At 36.8% G+C, this 14,443-nt stretch overlaps 2 protein-coding genes across 2 annotated transcripts; both read left to right on the forward strand.

Annotated features, from left to right (window-relative positions):
* The first annotated feature begins 100 nt into the window (after nucleotides 1-100).
* On the forward strand, nucleotides 101-8,161 carry fap (fibroblast activation protein, alpha). Its single transcript, XM_054615517.1, has 26 exons — nucleotides 101-212; nucleotides 415-496; nucleotides 1,476-1,565; nucleotides 1,660-1,754; nucleotides 1,868-1,942; nucleotides 2,101-2,153; nucleotides 2,276-2,348; nucleotides 2,584-2,704; nucleotides 2,782-2,936; nucleotides 3,581-3,678; nucleotides 3,795-3,924; nucleotides 4,003-4,041; nucleotides 4,129-4,227; nucleotides 4,325-4,395; nucleotides 4,479-4,532; nucleotides 4,714-4,838; nucleotides 5,011-5,061; nucleotides 5,425-5,523; nucleotides 5,809-5,878; nucleotides 5,968-6,162; nucleotides 6,350-6,404; nucleotides 6,491-6,590; nucleotides 7,198-7,256; nucleotides 7,358-7,430; nucleotides 7,591-7,664; nucleotides 7,892-8,161. The coding sequence occupies exons 1-26, from the start codon at nucleotides 210-212 to the stop codon at nucleotides 7,991-7,993; spliced, it is 2,241 nt and encodes a 746-aa protein (XP_054471492.1). The 5' UTR covers nucleotides 101-209; the 3' UTR covers nucleotides 7,994-8,161.
* A 545-nt stretch (nucleotides 8,162-8,706) lies between these two features.
* Nucleotides 8,707-10,637, forward strand: gcgb (glucagon b). Its single transcript, XM_054615694.1, has 4 exons — nucleotides 8,707-8,782; nucleotides 8,897-9,002; nucleotides 9,912-10,076; nucleotides 10,280-10,637. Exons 2-4 carry the CDS (start codon nucleotides 8,908-8,910, stop codon nucleotides 10,398-10,400), a joined length of 381 nt encoding a protein of 126 aa, XP_054471669.1. The 5' UTR covers nucleotides 8,707-8,782; nucleotides 8,897-8,907; the 3' UTR covers nucleotides 10,401-10,637.
* Nucleotides 10,638-14,443: the final 3,806 nt, after the last annotated feature.

Below are 14,443 nucleotides of genomic sequence, written 5' to 3' on the forward strand. Positions count from 1 at the left end.
TGTGAGAAGCCTTGCTTCAACTAAAAGTAGGACGGAGCTCAGTTTTTTTCTCATGTTGCCTTATTAAGTTTAAAACCATTGTTACGGGTGTTTGGCTGTGAGAGCATGTTATCCAGGCTGCTTGTCCAAGAAGTCACTTTAAACTTCACATCGTCGACCTTCAAGGATTGTTAAAAGACTGAGAACTTCACGTCGACTTCTCCAGCGTCATGGTCAGTACTGTATTTACCAGCTTAAATGACATAGTAGGAACACAAAACCATCACTGTAGATGTAAATGATTACTGTGCTCGGTTTTTTGCAGATTAATGTTGGGTTAAATTAGACTACAAAACTGAGAATCTGCAGCGTCAGCATGTCTTGTGTGATTTCAAGAGGAGGATGGTTTTGCAACTTTTGTGTCACCTTTCACAGGGCTGCAGCAAGGTGCTGCTGGGGGCGATGGGGGCGGCTGTCGTCATCACGTTAATAACCATCTCAGCAGTTTATTACAGCAGTAAGTTAAAGCTCAGGCCCGACCTGTCTCTGCCTTTCTGTCTCTCTGTGAGGCTGTGCTGCTCGTTTAGAGCTCAGTGTGAAAATAAACACCCCCAAAACTGTGTGTAACACTAAAGAAAGAAAACAAAAATCAAGTATATATAGTACATATTTATATAGTATTGTAAAAATCATTACATGAATTGGTTTTGATTGGTACATTTTCTTGTTTTGGTGATTTTATTTTTTTTGTTTGCTTTGTTTTGCTGCCTTAATGTGTGTGTTTCTTTTTAATACGTTTGTCTTGTTTCAGTAACAAACTTGTGAAAGAACTTAAAACGATTATGTGATTTATAAGTGGCTCTTGTGTGGATTAACAGAGTAATAGTGCGCTGCTGGACGTTATAGCGCCACCGCGTGACGTACAGAAGGAGATACTTTTTTTTATTTCTGATCTAATAGCAACATTTTACTTTTCTACAGTGGCGGAATCTAACTACGTACAAATTTGCCGTACTTTATTTGAGTATTTTCATTTTGTGCTACTTGTGTAGTACTTCCTCTCCACCAATTTTGGAGGAAAGCATTGTACTTTTTTACTAAACTACATTTATTTTAAACTTAAGTTTCTTGTGCGATTTAGGCTATTAATACAAAATATAAATGATATTAAAGTATGTAAAGTAAAAAAGCTGCAACATAGAAGTGATGTACACATTAATACATCACTAATTTTAATCCAGTAATATAATGTATATCATTCTTAAAAGGGCTGTTGTGCATGATGAGTTATTTTACTTGATTGTGATGCTAATAATCATGTTGGCCAATTTTACCTGAGTACGATTTTGAATGCAGGACTTTTGCTTGTACTTGACTTGTATTTTTATCATCGCAGTATTGATACTTTAAATTAAGGTCTGAATTCTTCTTCTACCACTGGATTTCTGGTATTGTTATAGGCAACCAGCCCTAATGCAGCATGTGCATCATTTCAGAGTCTGAAGGTCCCAAAAGGCTATTCACCCTGGAGGATTACTTCAATGACACCATTAGATATCGTTCCTACAATTTGTATTGGATATCAGGTATCACCACCGTCAAATTACTTCTATTACACAGTTTGTGTTCATGTATATATGTATATCACAAGCATTTTTTATATATTTTTTATATCTGCAGACAAGGAGTATCTGCATAAAATGAGGGATGGGAATGTCTTCCTCCACAATGCGGAAACTAATGAGGAGTCACTCTATTTGAGCAATTCAACCTTTGTAATATATTTGTATTTTTTAAATATGAACACTTTGTCACGATAAACACAATGATAATGCTGAATAATAACCCATATTTTATACTAATATTTTCATAATCGTTTTCATTGTAGGCTCAAGTGGATGCCACAGATTACATGTTGTCAGGTGATTATAGATACATTGCTTTTGAAAGCAATTTCACAAAGGTGAGAAACTCCCAGTTAATGTTCCCCGGCCAGCTTTGTTTGTTTGTTTTTGCAATATTTCAACTTTACAAGAGGTTCGCTGTAAATGTCACCTTACATTTAATCATCAAAAAAAAAAAAAAATGACGAAACTAAGTTTTGTGTTTGCACCTTGACAGAATTGGAGACATTCATTCACAGCCTCTTACTCCATCTATGACAGGGAGAATTCGTAAGTTGCAGTGTTTTACTGTGATACAGTCCATTATGTCTCATTATATGGAAGGACACACGGACTAATAGGTAGTGATTTATTTGGTATCAAACCTAAATCATGTTCATATGTCTTTCCAGAACATTTGTTATGCCTGTGAATCTTCCAACTGTTGTGCAGTACTTTGCCTTCGCCCCAACAGGAAACAAATATGTAAGTTTACTCCAAGCTGCCTTGTCTTCACAATCAGGTGGAATGAACAATATTACAGCTGCTTCAACATCACTGGTTTTGAAATATGTTGCCATGGTCTGTGAGGCAATATGCGACTCCAAAATAAATATCAGGTCCTAAAAATGTTGTTAAAAGTGTACTTGAGGTTAGGAATCTGAGTATGGATTGGTACCATATCTGAAATCAAAAACTATACCTATATTTTGTTTTGCAGGCTTACGTCTCAGACTACAATGTTTTCTTCAAATCCCATGTAACTTCTGAAGCAATACAAGTAACCCACAATGGGAAAAAGAATGAGATCCTCAACGGTATCCCTGACTGGGTCTATGAGGGTAAGTAACAGGAACTCAAGTGTACATCTTTATATGGAACATGATTACAGATTTTTTTTTTCTTTCAACAATTTCAGAGGAAGTATTTGCGTCAAACGGGGCAATATGGTGGTCATCAACTGGAAAATATTTGGCTTATGCAGAGTTTAATGATACAAACGTTCACAAAGTTGAGTTCTCTTGGTATGGATCTGAGCAGTATCCGGAGACAGTGGCTGTTCCATACCCAAAGGTGGGATTCAGTATTTACAGTGCCTTTCAAAAGTATTCACCACCCCTTGGAGTTTTTAGTGGCATTTTAGTGTAATAGACCTACAGGAAAAAAATCTTTAAAAAAAAAAAAAGAGAACCCATTTCCGCTTGCCTTTTTGCTTACACCAATCATGTTGTTTATTTCTCAAATAATCTTTTTTTCTGACCACTCTTTCATAAAAGCCCAGCTCTGTAAAGTGAAAAGCTAACAGTGGTCCTATGGACAGATACTCCAGTCTCTCATGTGGAGCTTTCCAGCTCCTTCAGGGTTATCTTTGCTCTATTTGTTGCCTCACTGATTAATGCCTTCCTGATCCCTGAGTATTGATCCTCTCTAGGCAGGTTGGTTGTGGTGCAATATTCTTTCTATTTCATTTTGGTTATAATGCATTAAAATTGAAACAGAGTGGAGGTTTCTGGCACAACTTCACCTTCTTCCAAGGTACATGGAAAGGGGAAGGGACAAGATAAACCTTCTCAATGCAGCGGAATAGGAAAAACAACAAGGGAGGTGAATACTTTTGCAAGGATATATAGTTTTATTTATTTATAGCGCATATATAATTTATCTTCCTAACACTCTCATATAATTATTTAACAAAAATGCTACTGGATTTGATGCAGGCTGGATCTCCTCTTACCAAGGTGAAACTGTTTGTGGTTGATACCACAAATCCATCCCTCCGTACACAGGTGGTCGCCCCCGCTTCCGTTGCTTCTGGGTCTGTATATTCTTCACTTCATAGCATCAATTAAATCAAACTTCATTGAAAACAGAGGCAAACACAATTTCCTCATGGTCTGCCTTACCTTGTCACTTTCTGTTGCTTTTGCCCAGCGATCACATGTTGTGCTCAGTGACCTGGGTTACAGACGAACGCGTCGCTGTGCAGTGGGTCACGAGAAAACAGAATTACGTGGTTGTACAGATCTATGACTTTGATGGAAGCGGCTGGCAAGAAAAACAGGTAGCTGACATGACCAATGTGTTGACTTCATGGTCATGTGAGGAAACGCTAATTAACTTATGCCTTTGTTCTCTATAGAAATTTGACCAAACAAGCAAGACAGGATGGGTCGGCCATGTAAGTTTTCAAGAAGTTGCCACCATTGATTTTTAAAATGAATTGTTTTATTCAGTGTATGACTGTAAAATATCACCTTTTTTACAGTACGTGCCCTTACCTGTTTTCTTCGCTGACGATAAACTCAGTTTCTACAAAGTGATGAGTGACACTCAGGGCTACAAACATATTCATTTTGTAAAAGATGTAAGTATATTTTCAATGATATTTATGCAAAATAAACTGCACAGTGTCTTTCATCACATCTTTGGTGTTGAGTGTTGTATTCACTCTTTTTGTGAAGGGAAAAGCGACACCTATCACCTCTGGGAAGTGGGAAGTCATCTATATATCCAAGTTAACAAAAGATGCCATGTGAGTAATGATCCCGTAGACAACACTTAAAGCGAATAAGGAAGTGAGTATAAATCTGACTCATGTAAAATTCCTCTCTACAGATATTTTGTGAGTAATGAGTACCAAGGAATCCCTGTCAAGAGAAATCTTTACAAGTAAGGAATTCTTTAAATCTGTGTGATGTATTCTTGGACCCCAGGAAGTCTAGCAGACACTTTAGCCTAAGCATATTGGGATTCTATAAAGAATAAACAAGAGCACACTTAATATTAAAACGTTAGGATGAACTGACATGACACGATGGTCATAACTGACGGGAGTTGTTTTGTTTATCAGGGTTATGATTGGAAGCAGCCCTTCTGCTCCTCAGTGTCTCACCTGTGGCTTGCGTGAGGACAGGTGTCAGTACAGCTCTGCTTACTTCAGCTTTGACGCCTCTTACTACCGAATGGACTGCTACGGTCAGTTACCCATCTACATCTTCCTTTAAGCAATAACTCATTCATGGTGTTTGGGTCATCTGTGGCAAGGAGGATCTGTGAACAATAATCTGTGCTAAGACTTCCAAAGTGGTACAGAAGACTTGATATTTGATAAACTGTTTGTGCTATTTCTATTTTGTTTTTTTATCAGGACCCGGGTTGCCCCTCTACACTCTCAGGGACAACAGGGGCTCAGGTGCAGGTCCGTATCCTTACTAACCCTAAGCCCTGTGCTGTAAAAATGTGCACTGATTCATAATTTCTATATTATTATTTTGTTGTTGTAGCATAACTAAATAACTGAAAAATTCTCACATCTTGTGTTTTTCATAAAGGTCAGTCTTAAGTCTCAGTTATAAAAAAGCAAATGCTATGATAGGTTATGGTGATCTCTGCTCTGTACTTTACACACTGATTCAAAAGATGTGGCAGATCTTTAAAGTTGACAGTTTGTGGTTTAAAAGTAGAAATATTTTTGATATTCACTTTTATATGAGTTTTTGTGCAAATCAGTCATTTTCAGCATTGAGAATTGTTGTTATTCATTTTTTTTTCTTTTTGTCAGAGCTCTCCGTTCTTGAAGAGAACAAGGTTCTGGAAAATATTCTGTCGGAATTCCAAATGCCAACAATGCAGTATGGCACACTAAAGGTTGCAGGATTTGGTGAGAAAAAACGGACATGTTTAAAGATCCCTTCCAGTATGATTGAAGATATCTGGTTTCAGGTGTAACAGGTTTTAGACACAAGCACAGATGAATGCATTGAAAAACTTTCAACTGATATTTAAAACATATTGTGTAAGGGTTCCCTTTCTCCCTCTGCACTAGGCCTTGTTCCCCCAAATTAAATGTTATGTGTCTGTTTTATTATTAATTTCAGATCAAGGTTTCAGTTTATTTGATACATTATCAGTTGAGTAGTTCAGCATTTCAAACTTTTTTTGCCAGATCTTTGGTATCAAATGATGTTACCACCAAACTTCAAGAAGTCTAAAAAGTATCCTCTTCTGATTGATGTGTAAGTAAACAACGCACCTCGGCGCTCCATCATAATTCTCTCAGCATTCGTAGACATTTGATGATATCCGCTGTTGCTGACCTGTGCAGGTATGGAGGCCCCTGCAGTCAGCAGGTGGACTATCGCTTCAAGCTGAACTGGGGTACATACCTCTCCAGTTCAAACGGGATCATCATCGCCAGCTTTGATGGAAGGGGAAGTGGTTACCAAGGCGATGAAATAATGCATGCAATCTACAGGCGCCTTGGGACGTTCGAAGTGGAGGATCAGATAGAAGCTGTGAGGTAAAGTTTGTCTGAACAGTCAATGTTATATTGCATGCTCTGTAAAGGGCATTTGTTGGATTTACCTCTCTAACAAGAAAGGCAATGTCATATTACTCACAAAGATTTAAAAGTAAGTAGTGGATGGTCCAATACTCAAATATGTGTCAATTGTTTTTGTTGCTTATTAATTATTTATGTGTTGTAGAAAATTCATCGACATGGGTTTTATCGACAAAGACAGAATAGCAATATGGGGCTGGGTAAGTTGCTCTCTGTATTTCTCATTTACATATCTTCTTATTCAGTGTTTTTACGTTCACTAAATCCAATCTATTCTGACCTTCAGTCATATGGTGGCTACGTCACCTCAATGGCCTTGGGTGCTGGAACTGGACTCTTCAAATGTGGAATAGCAGTCGCCCCAGTGGCCAAGTGGGAATATTATGGTTGGTGTTTGTACATACTGTAGTATATAGTTCTACAATCTATTCTGAGAGGACTATTTCCCTCATTTGTCATAATTTCTACAGTGTACTTTAGAGTTCTCCACTGATGACACTTTTTTTTGTCATCAGTGGAGAAAAAACCTGGTGTTTATGTTACCCACAATGCAACCCGACCACAGACAATTTGGTTGGAGAATCAGGTGTGTTTTGCTAGTGCTGGCTAATGGAGCCTCGAGCCACTGACCTCAGGCTGAGATTAGAAGCAGGCCTCAGAGTTCTGGTACTTATTTCTAAGTCCTCCAGACCCCCCTCAAACTTGTATTCGTCAGCCCCAACTGACACTGACTCAGCTGACATCACTTGAGGCAGTTCATCAGAACTCATGGAGCTCCCTCTTGAGTTGAAAAAGATTTCCACATATTCAGCAGTACTACTAACCTGTCCACGGACTATGATGTGTAAAATCGACTGAGTTCCCCTCTAAGGATTCAAATCTCCATTTAAATCTCCTCAACTCTCTCAAAACCTCTTTCCTTCTGTTGAATTGGTGTAATTGATATACTATGTGCATTATAATTGTGGTATTACATTTTGGGTTTTTTTGCAGATGCAGTGTACACTGAACGCTACATGGGCAATCCAGCAGAGAATGCAGACTCTTACAAGGTACATTTTACACAAGTTATAAACAAACAATAATCTTTTCATACTGCACAATACTGACTTGAGTACGTGTTTGATAGTGACATATCTATTTTATCTAACAGAATTCAACAGTGACCGCCAGAGCCATGAACTTCAGAACAGTAGACTATCTATTGGTTCATGGCACAGCAGATGGTACGTTTCATCAAAATACTTATTTTCTGTTTTTGAGCATCTGGTAGCCCTATTTCTCAACAGTGTACCAGGTAACACAGTAAAGCCTTTCACAAATAGACCCTGTTTGCGTTGAGCCTTGATGTTCATTCACCTAGTGAAAACACTGTCTTTCCTGTAGACAATGTCCATTTCCAGCAGGCAGCACAGATCTCCAAAGCTCTGGTGGACAAGCAAGTGGACTTTGAGACGATGGTAAATATTGGCTCAGGGAAGTGGGACTAATGTTGGCCTTGATAGTGTTGATTTAATGAAAGTTTCAAATGGGGGGAAAAAAACTGCCATGTGTTATTATGCACAGTCTTACATATAAACTATATATATATATATATATATATATAGGTTTAAAATGTGTAAAATTTGATATTGGAATTCAGAATTTGCGAGGTTATGCACTAATCTGATTTTGGTATTCATTTCAGTGGTACACAGACAGGGACCACGCTCTCGGAGGATCGGCCTTTTATCATACATACACCCTCATGAGCCACTTCCTGCAGAAATGCCTCGTTCATCCCAAATAGAGGTGAAGAATGTGACAGCATTTCTTTTCCAATTTGTGTAATTTTTTATCTTACGGATATTTTGAAGTCAGGTTGAACTCTGTAATCTACATTTGTTTTTTAATGTGCCAAGGTTGTTCAAATGCTCGCACAAATAAGCATTTGTATTTTATGTGTTGTGGTATAATGTGTGTAGTAGTCATGTTCTGATGAATAAACATTGTTTTAAATAAAACTGATTGATTATTTGTATATTTTGGTCCAGATGATTTTCCCACACATACTTTGTATAAACTACAATTAAAGAATTTAGATATGGATATTTTGTCCCTCTCAATACATTTTCCTACATTTTTAATCTTACTTAGGTGCAAGTTATGTGGGGAGAATCACTTTTATAAAAAAATACATATTTTAATATATATATATATATAGTTTTTGTTTCATGACACTTGAGAGGCTTTAATTTGAAGACATATGGGTGCCAGTATCTGTCAGTCTTTATTTGTCAGGTTGGAGGTCATGTTTGATTGCGACACCTAAAGTGGCTGCTTTTACCACCCAGATTGCTTTAAACAAAGTCAAATACATTCAGTGGACTGAGATGGAAGCTGACTAATGGGTTGAGAGTAATAGAGGATGCTGATGTTTCAGTGACGGGGGGAGTCACCTGGGAGAATTCTCCTCAGCTCCACTATATAAGACTGAGCAGATCAAGAGGGGACCATGAAACAGCTTCAGAGGGAAGAAGGGCACCTATCAACGTATTTTACAATCCTTCTCTCAGACGCTTGACAGCAAGGAGCACAGGTGAGAATTTGTCTACCTTCCTCTTTTCAAAAATATACATGTCAACATAAGATTTAATTTATCTCATCTTGCATTGAAATATTCTCACAGTGTCTTTCTCTGCTCATCTTTCAGAGGCTCAAACAATGAAAAGCGCTCACTCTTTGGCGGGAGTCCTGCTCCTCATTGTGATCCAAAGCAGCTGGCAGATGCCTGACCAGGACACAGACCGAAACCCCATGTAAGACTAGCTCTCATCTTTTTCCCACACATTGGCCCATAAAGCTCCCCTTGCAAAGATCCTTTATGAGAGGATTACAAAAGTCTCGCCATGAGTATTTGGTGACACCATCCTGAGCTGCAAAAATATGCAGCAAATCTTTTGAAGCACCAACCAGGTTTTAGCTAAATCAGATGGCTCAGAGAGTTACAGCAGAAAAACAGCTTCCACTTTTTAAAGCTTGAATCTATTTTCTTTTTGTATAATCTGTCTTTCTTTTTGTGTTTGTTTTTTGGTTAAGAGGGCCAAACATTTTCTAAAGGAAGAGAGGGAAATAATTATTGTGCTGGCAGACTGCTTTTCCATTGAAAGCTCCACATGTTGCTCCGGTCCAAAATAGAACAAATAATGTATCATTTGTTTTTCTTAATAAGAAAAAACATAGGGAAAACTTTTAGGGGAGTTTTGTGAGATAATGTTTATATGTTTCATTTTAATGCCTTCCATGTAGAGCTGTTTGCATGTATTGGCATTTTAATATTTAATATTTATTTTAGTTATATTCTGGTGTCCCCTGTTGTGGTTGCTGATGCAAACCCAATTTACAAAAGTATAGGATAGCCTAATTGAATTTTTTTAATATCTAATTTCACAAACAAGGATCAGTGCATCAACAAGTTCCACATTTTACAGATATTATTATTGATTCTAAACTGTACGAGTAGTTATTGGTGGATGAGAACGATGCAGCAGGACAAGGTATTGTGGTGAGAGTAAGATTCAGCAAGTTAAACTCCCTAAGGAGCAATAGAAGACAGAGAGAGGACAGAATCAAAAGCGCAGGGGCTCTCGGCATTTACTTATGTTATTATGACAGGAAGGGGAGTGTTTGAGATGAGATTGTTTTAACTAAAGCCTTATTATCTCCAGCATTTCTAGTCTATTGGCTGAAAATACAATGCTGGCCGAACCCATTGAGCTCCCAAACATGAAGAGACATTCGGAGGGAACATTTTCCAACGACTACAGTAAATATCTGGAGACAAGAAGAGCACAAGACTTTGTCCAGTGGCTAAAGAACTCAAAAAGGAACGGGTGAGTGTGCCCTTTTCTTTAACTTTGTGGCATAGTATAAATTATAGCAAATATAGCCTGTTATATATCAAGGAGACCATAACTCTTACTTTAATTGCATTAATACTGAAGATTGTTCTGTGGTATTGGATTAGACAATGCAATTGTGTGAACAGTTACTGACAGATACTGACCGTATCATCTGCATGTGTCCGTCTCTACAGGAGCCTGTTTAGACGCCATGCAGACGGCACTTACACCAGTGATGTAAGCTCGTACCTGCAGGACCAAGCAGTCAAAGAGTTTGTGTCCTGGCTGAAGACCGGCCGAGGCAGAAGAGAGTAAACTCAACCAACAGCTCCCTAAATAATACAACGATTCACACTGACTCTGTGCTATTATATGTTTCACAATCTGTACTAGACTTTTTTCCTGGTCATTCTATTAAATTCCCCTAATAATAAGCTCTGTCGGCCTTCGGTGGTTGAAGGAAATGTTGTCAAAATGCAAAAGGAACAGAATGTTTGAAATGAGTCTCATTCATAAATGCTGTGTGATTATTTTTTTTATCAATCATTCACACCATTATTATTTTTTTCAGATTTTGGCAATCTTCATCTTCCTTCTTACGTAAAATTTGTAAGAATATGTTACAATCACATTATTGATCTGAATTGAAACTTGGATAATAACATCTGTAGATAGTCTCAATGCCTTTTCTTATTATTCAGATAAAAGTCATATTTAGTTTTCAATAAAGAAATGTGTACAATCTATGAATTCCCTCTTTAAAAAAATGTAATCCTTTTTGAAATATTGGTTTGACAAGGATCCCTTTTCATGGCAAGGATCTACATCTCAGTGTGTAAGTGTCCATCTCAGAGAATACATGAAGATTATTTTTTAAGCACAGGATCCACCTGTTAATGTCCAACAAGAATAGAATTCTAAAACTTCATTCAAAAGTTGTATCAAAGAAAACATAGTAAATGAGAATATATAAACTATTGTCATTATCCAGTAAACACCAGTGTTACATTTTGACAGCAGGCACCAACCACGCTGTCCTAATCTTTCTGTTTGTGGAGGTAGAACAAAAATCAATAAACACGTCAGTCCCCTGGGAGAAATGTGCTGTGGGATTTCCACCAGGTAACAGGATGATGTGTGTCACCTGTCAGCTGTTCACTGCAGAAGCATCACCCAGTGATGCTCTGACAGCACACCGAGGAGGGCTAAATGCTAAATGAAAGAACATGAAATCACGTCAATCAGTTCATGCTCGTTGGGAACAACGACTGGGTCAACACTCTTGAGTTCCTCCTGGCGAGGAGACAAACCAGGAATTCACATGAGCCAGCAGCCTGACATGCTTTGGGATGTGCCACCTCTCTAAGCTGTCATCCACAGCACATCAAACCCGCTGTTGATTGCAAGAACCTCTGCCTACTTCAGTCTATTTGAGGGCCAAATCTCTGAGGGTTGGATGTTAATGCTTAGCAGCATTGATATTGGATTTTTCTATCATGTTATCCCCCATGCAGGAATTACATCAATGCAGTGTGTGATCAAGCATGTGCTGCTACCTAATTATAAGACAGTCTGATATGTGGTTTGAGCCTGTGAAAAATCCTCTTCGAAATTAAAGGTTTTGTGGTTGCTGTTCAAGCAAGGTAAATGTTTCTGAAACACTTTATAATAAGACAAAAACATAATTAACTTATGCATAACTATTGGATAACTACAGATGATTTAATGCATCAGGCGTAACGTGAATATCCTTTGTCACCTCTAAGCAATGTTACCGTCATCATGAGTTTATGGTTTTATTATATTTTATTGTTTAATGGATTATCACTTACAGAATTGTATCTTTCATTTTGTCCAGAGATTGAATGCCAATTGTAACTCCCCCACTGCAAAAAAAAGCCAGATGTTAGTGGGTGTTAGCAGTTTTTGTCTAGTTAATGTCTAGTGGGAAAGAGGCTTTGGCTGCGTCATGCATTAATCTTTATGCCATGAAATTATTAGTAGTAAATTATTACGCAATGCACATTCACTGAAAACGAGTATGAATAGGTACTATTCTGCTTTAAGAGAGACTGAGCAAATGCATGCTCAAATGGTCGTTTCTATGTTACTGATTCCAGCAATTTTGATCCTGTATAATTAATGCATAATCCATTTAATGTCAACTAATAACTAATAAACTCATAGTGACTTAACAATGTCTTAATTTATACGTGAAGGATATATTATACGATTGAGTCTATCTGTGACAATGACAAGACAAAGAGTGCTCATAGAAATTTATTAAGATAATATAACACTGACAAGATATAAATAATAAAATTGTGTTTCCTAAGTATTTTTTAAAATAAACACATCCCTAGTTCTTTTAAAACACCACTATTAAAGCTTCATTGTTTTCCGCAGATGTGTAACAATATTGCATGTATGACAAATTCTTTATTCATGTTTCACTAAAGTCTATAAGAATACAAGGTATTCTCTGGCAAACATTTTATTACACAAAATAAATATGGATAAATATTTTATTATATAAATACAAAATTGACATTCTGGCAAGAGGTGCTAATACATTTGGTTCTTAAGAGTATATTGCTCTTTATCAATCACATTAAAGTACTCATTCCTGTAATCATATAACTAAAGTACTCATTCCTGTAATCATATCACTAAAGTACTCATTCCTGTAATCATATAACTAAAGTACTCATTCCTGTAATCATATCACTAAAGTACTCTTTCCTGTCAATCACATCAGAAATGTGTATTTCGCTGGCTTTACATGTTATACGAATTTTAACATATTTATGTATGGCTTTTCAGAATGTTTTAATGGTCATGGTCAAGAACGACCTTAGGCTTTTAAAATATTTACTAGATCTTCATAATTTATATCCAATTTCTAAAGAGAACATTAAGAATGACAGGAAATATGTGTACAAATAGATAAAGAATTCAGGGATATGTTATGTTATATATGTTAATATAATGATATTGCAAAATACAAAGTATTCAATTAAATTTTTACAAATTTATCCAATAACAAAAACTTGAAAACAGTCTCTTAGCAAGACAAAACCTTTTACATTTCCGTAGTAAACATTTGGTGTAGCAAAACAATCTGACAGCACAAGAAAATAGTAGGTTTCATTGGATCATGAAGAGGCAGAATATTTGCGACACATCAGATAACACAGTTATTCACTTACCAAACGCACAGAGATTTACAAGACTAAACGGGAAGGATTGATCAACTGCAGTATACAATACAGATTGGTTTATGAGCGCCGAAGGGGACAGTGACAAAAACTCACAACACTGTGCTCCATTTTCTTCATCTTACATTTCTCATCGTTGCACACCAGTTTTGTTAAACTGTTAAACACTGTAGCAGTGAACTGTAGTGAACCTTGGAAAAGAAAGAAAGAAAAGACAGATGTATAATTAGAGGATATATACTAAGTATATATTGTCATTTAAAAAAAGACTTGTTACCGGCAGTGGGGGAGGAAGTACTCTGATTCTTTACTTAAGAAAAAGTAGTAACATTTGTGCGTAACAATTACAAGTAAATTTCCCGCATTCAAAATTAAAATTGAGTACAAGTATAGTTGTATAATCAGAAAAACTTACATGCAGAGGGTTATTATTGTGTCATTATACTGAACATACTATACTAACTTATTTGATATTATGAATAAAAACTTTAAATCTGAAAGGTTTTGTGATCTTTCGATGGAGCCAGGCTAGCTGTTCCCCCTGTTTCCAGTCTTTGTGCTAAGCTAAACGGTTGCTTGTCGTAGCTTCATATTTACAGTACAGATATAAGAGTGTTATCAATCCTCTCGTCCAACCCTCAACAAGGAAGTGAAGAGGCATACTATTTCCCAAAATGCCCAACTGTTTCTTAAATCTAAAATTCAAAACCTTAACAACCAAACTAAACAATATTTAATCTACAGTCCGTACTGGAGTAAAAAAAGGATGCGTCTGCTTTTTGTTAATGCTCTCATGTAATGAGCTCACTTAATGAGCTGATGGCAGACAATATTTTGGATAAACAAAACTGTGTAACACCATGTCCTTACTGACATATTTACCTAAGCTTATTAGTGCCCACATGGTGTAGACCCAATTATTATTCAGCTTTAAAGGTACAGTAGACTTCTTTTTTTTATTTTTTACATTGTCAGTATTTGAGTCAAAATGCTTTTGCAATATGTAATGACACACTTTGATTGTTTTTATTTTCTCTGTACACACAAAACTAACTGTCAGCTATAAGTGGGTATACTGTATATTCAACAATGCAAAAAGTCTTACCATAATGTTTTGAGTTCTTGATTCTTTTCTAAAAC

Source organism: Anoplopoma fimbria, chromosome 16 (genome assembly GCF_027596085.1).
Source record: "Anoplopoma fimbria isolate UVic2021 breed Golden Eagle Sablefish chromosome 16, Afim_UVic_2022, whole genome shotgun sequence".
Taxonomy (NCBI): Eukaryota; Metazoa; Chordata; class Actinopteri; order Perciformes; family Anoplopomatidae; genus Anoplopoma; species Anoplopoma fimbria.

Coding starts and splice junctions, on each gene's coding strand:
- fap (XM_054615517.1), top strand. Junction 4,533..4,713: donor GTCAAGAGAAATCTTTACAA/GTAAGGAATTCT, acceptor TTTGTTTATCAG/GGTTATGATTGGAAGCAGCC. Junction 7,665..7,891: donor AAGTGGACTTTGAGACGATG/GTAAATATTGGC, acceptor TATTCATTTCAG/TGGTACACAGACAGGGACCA.
- gcgb (XM_054615694.1), top strand. CDS start 8,908: ATGAAAAGCGCTCACTCTTTGGCGGGAGTCCTGCTCCTCATTGTGATC. Junction 9,003..9,911: donor GACACAGACCGAAACCCCAT/GTAAGACTAGCT, acceptor TATTATCTCCAG/CATTTCTAGTCTATTGGCTG. Junction 10,077..10,279: donor AAGAACTCAAAAAGGAACGG/GTGAGTGTGCCC, acceptor CCGTCTCTACAG/GAGCCTGTTTAGACGCCATG.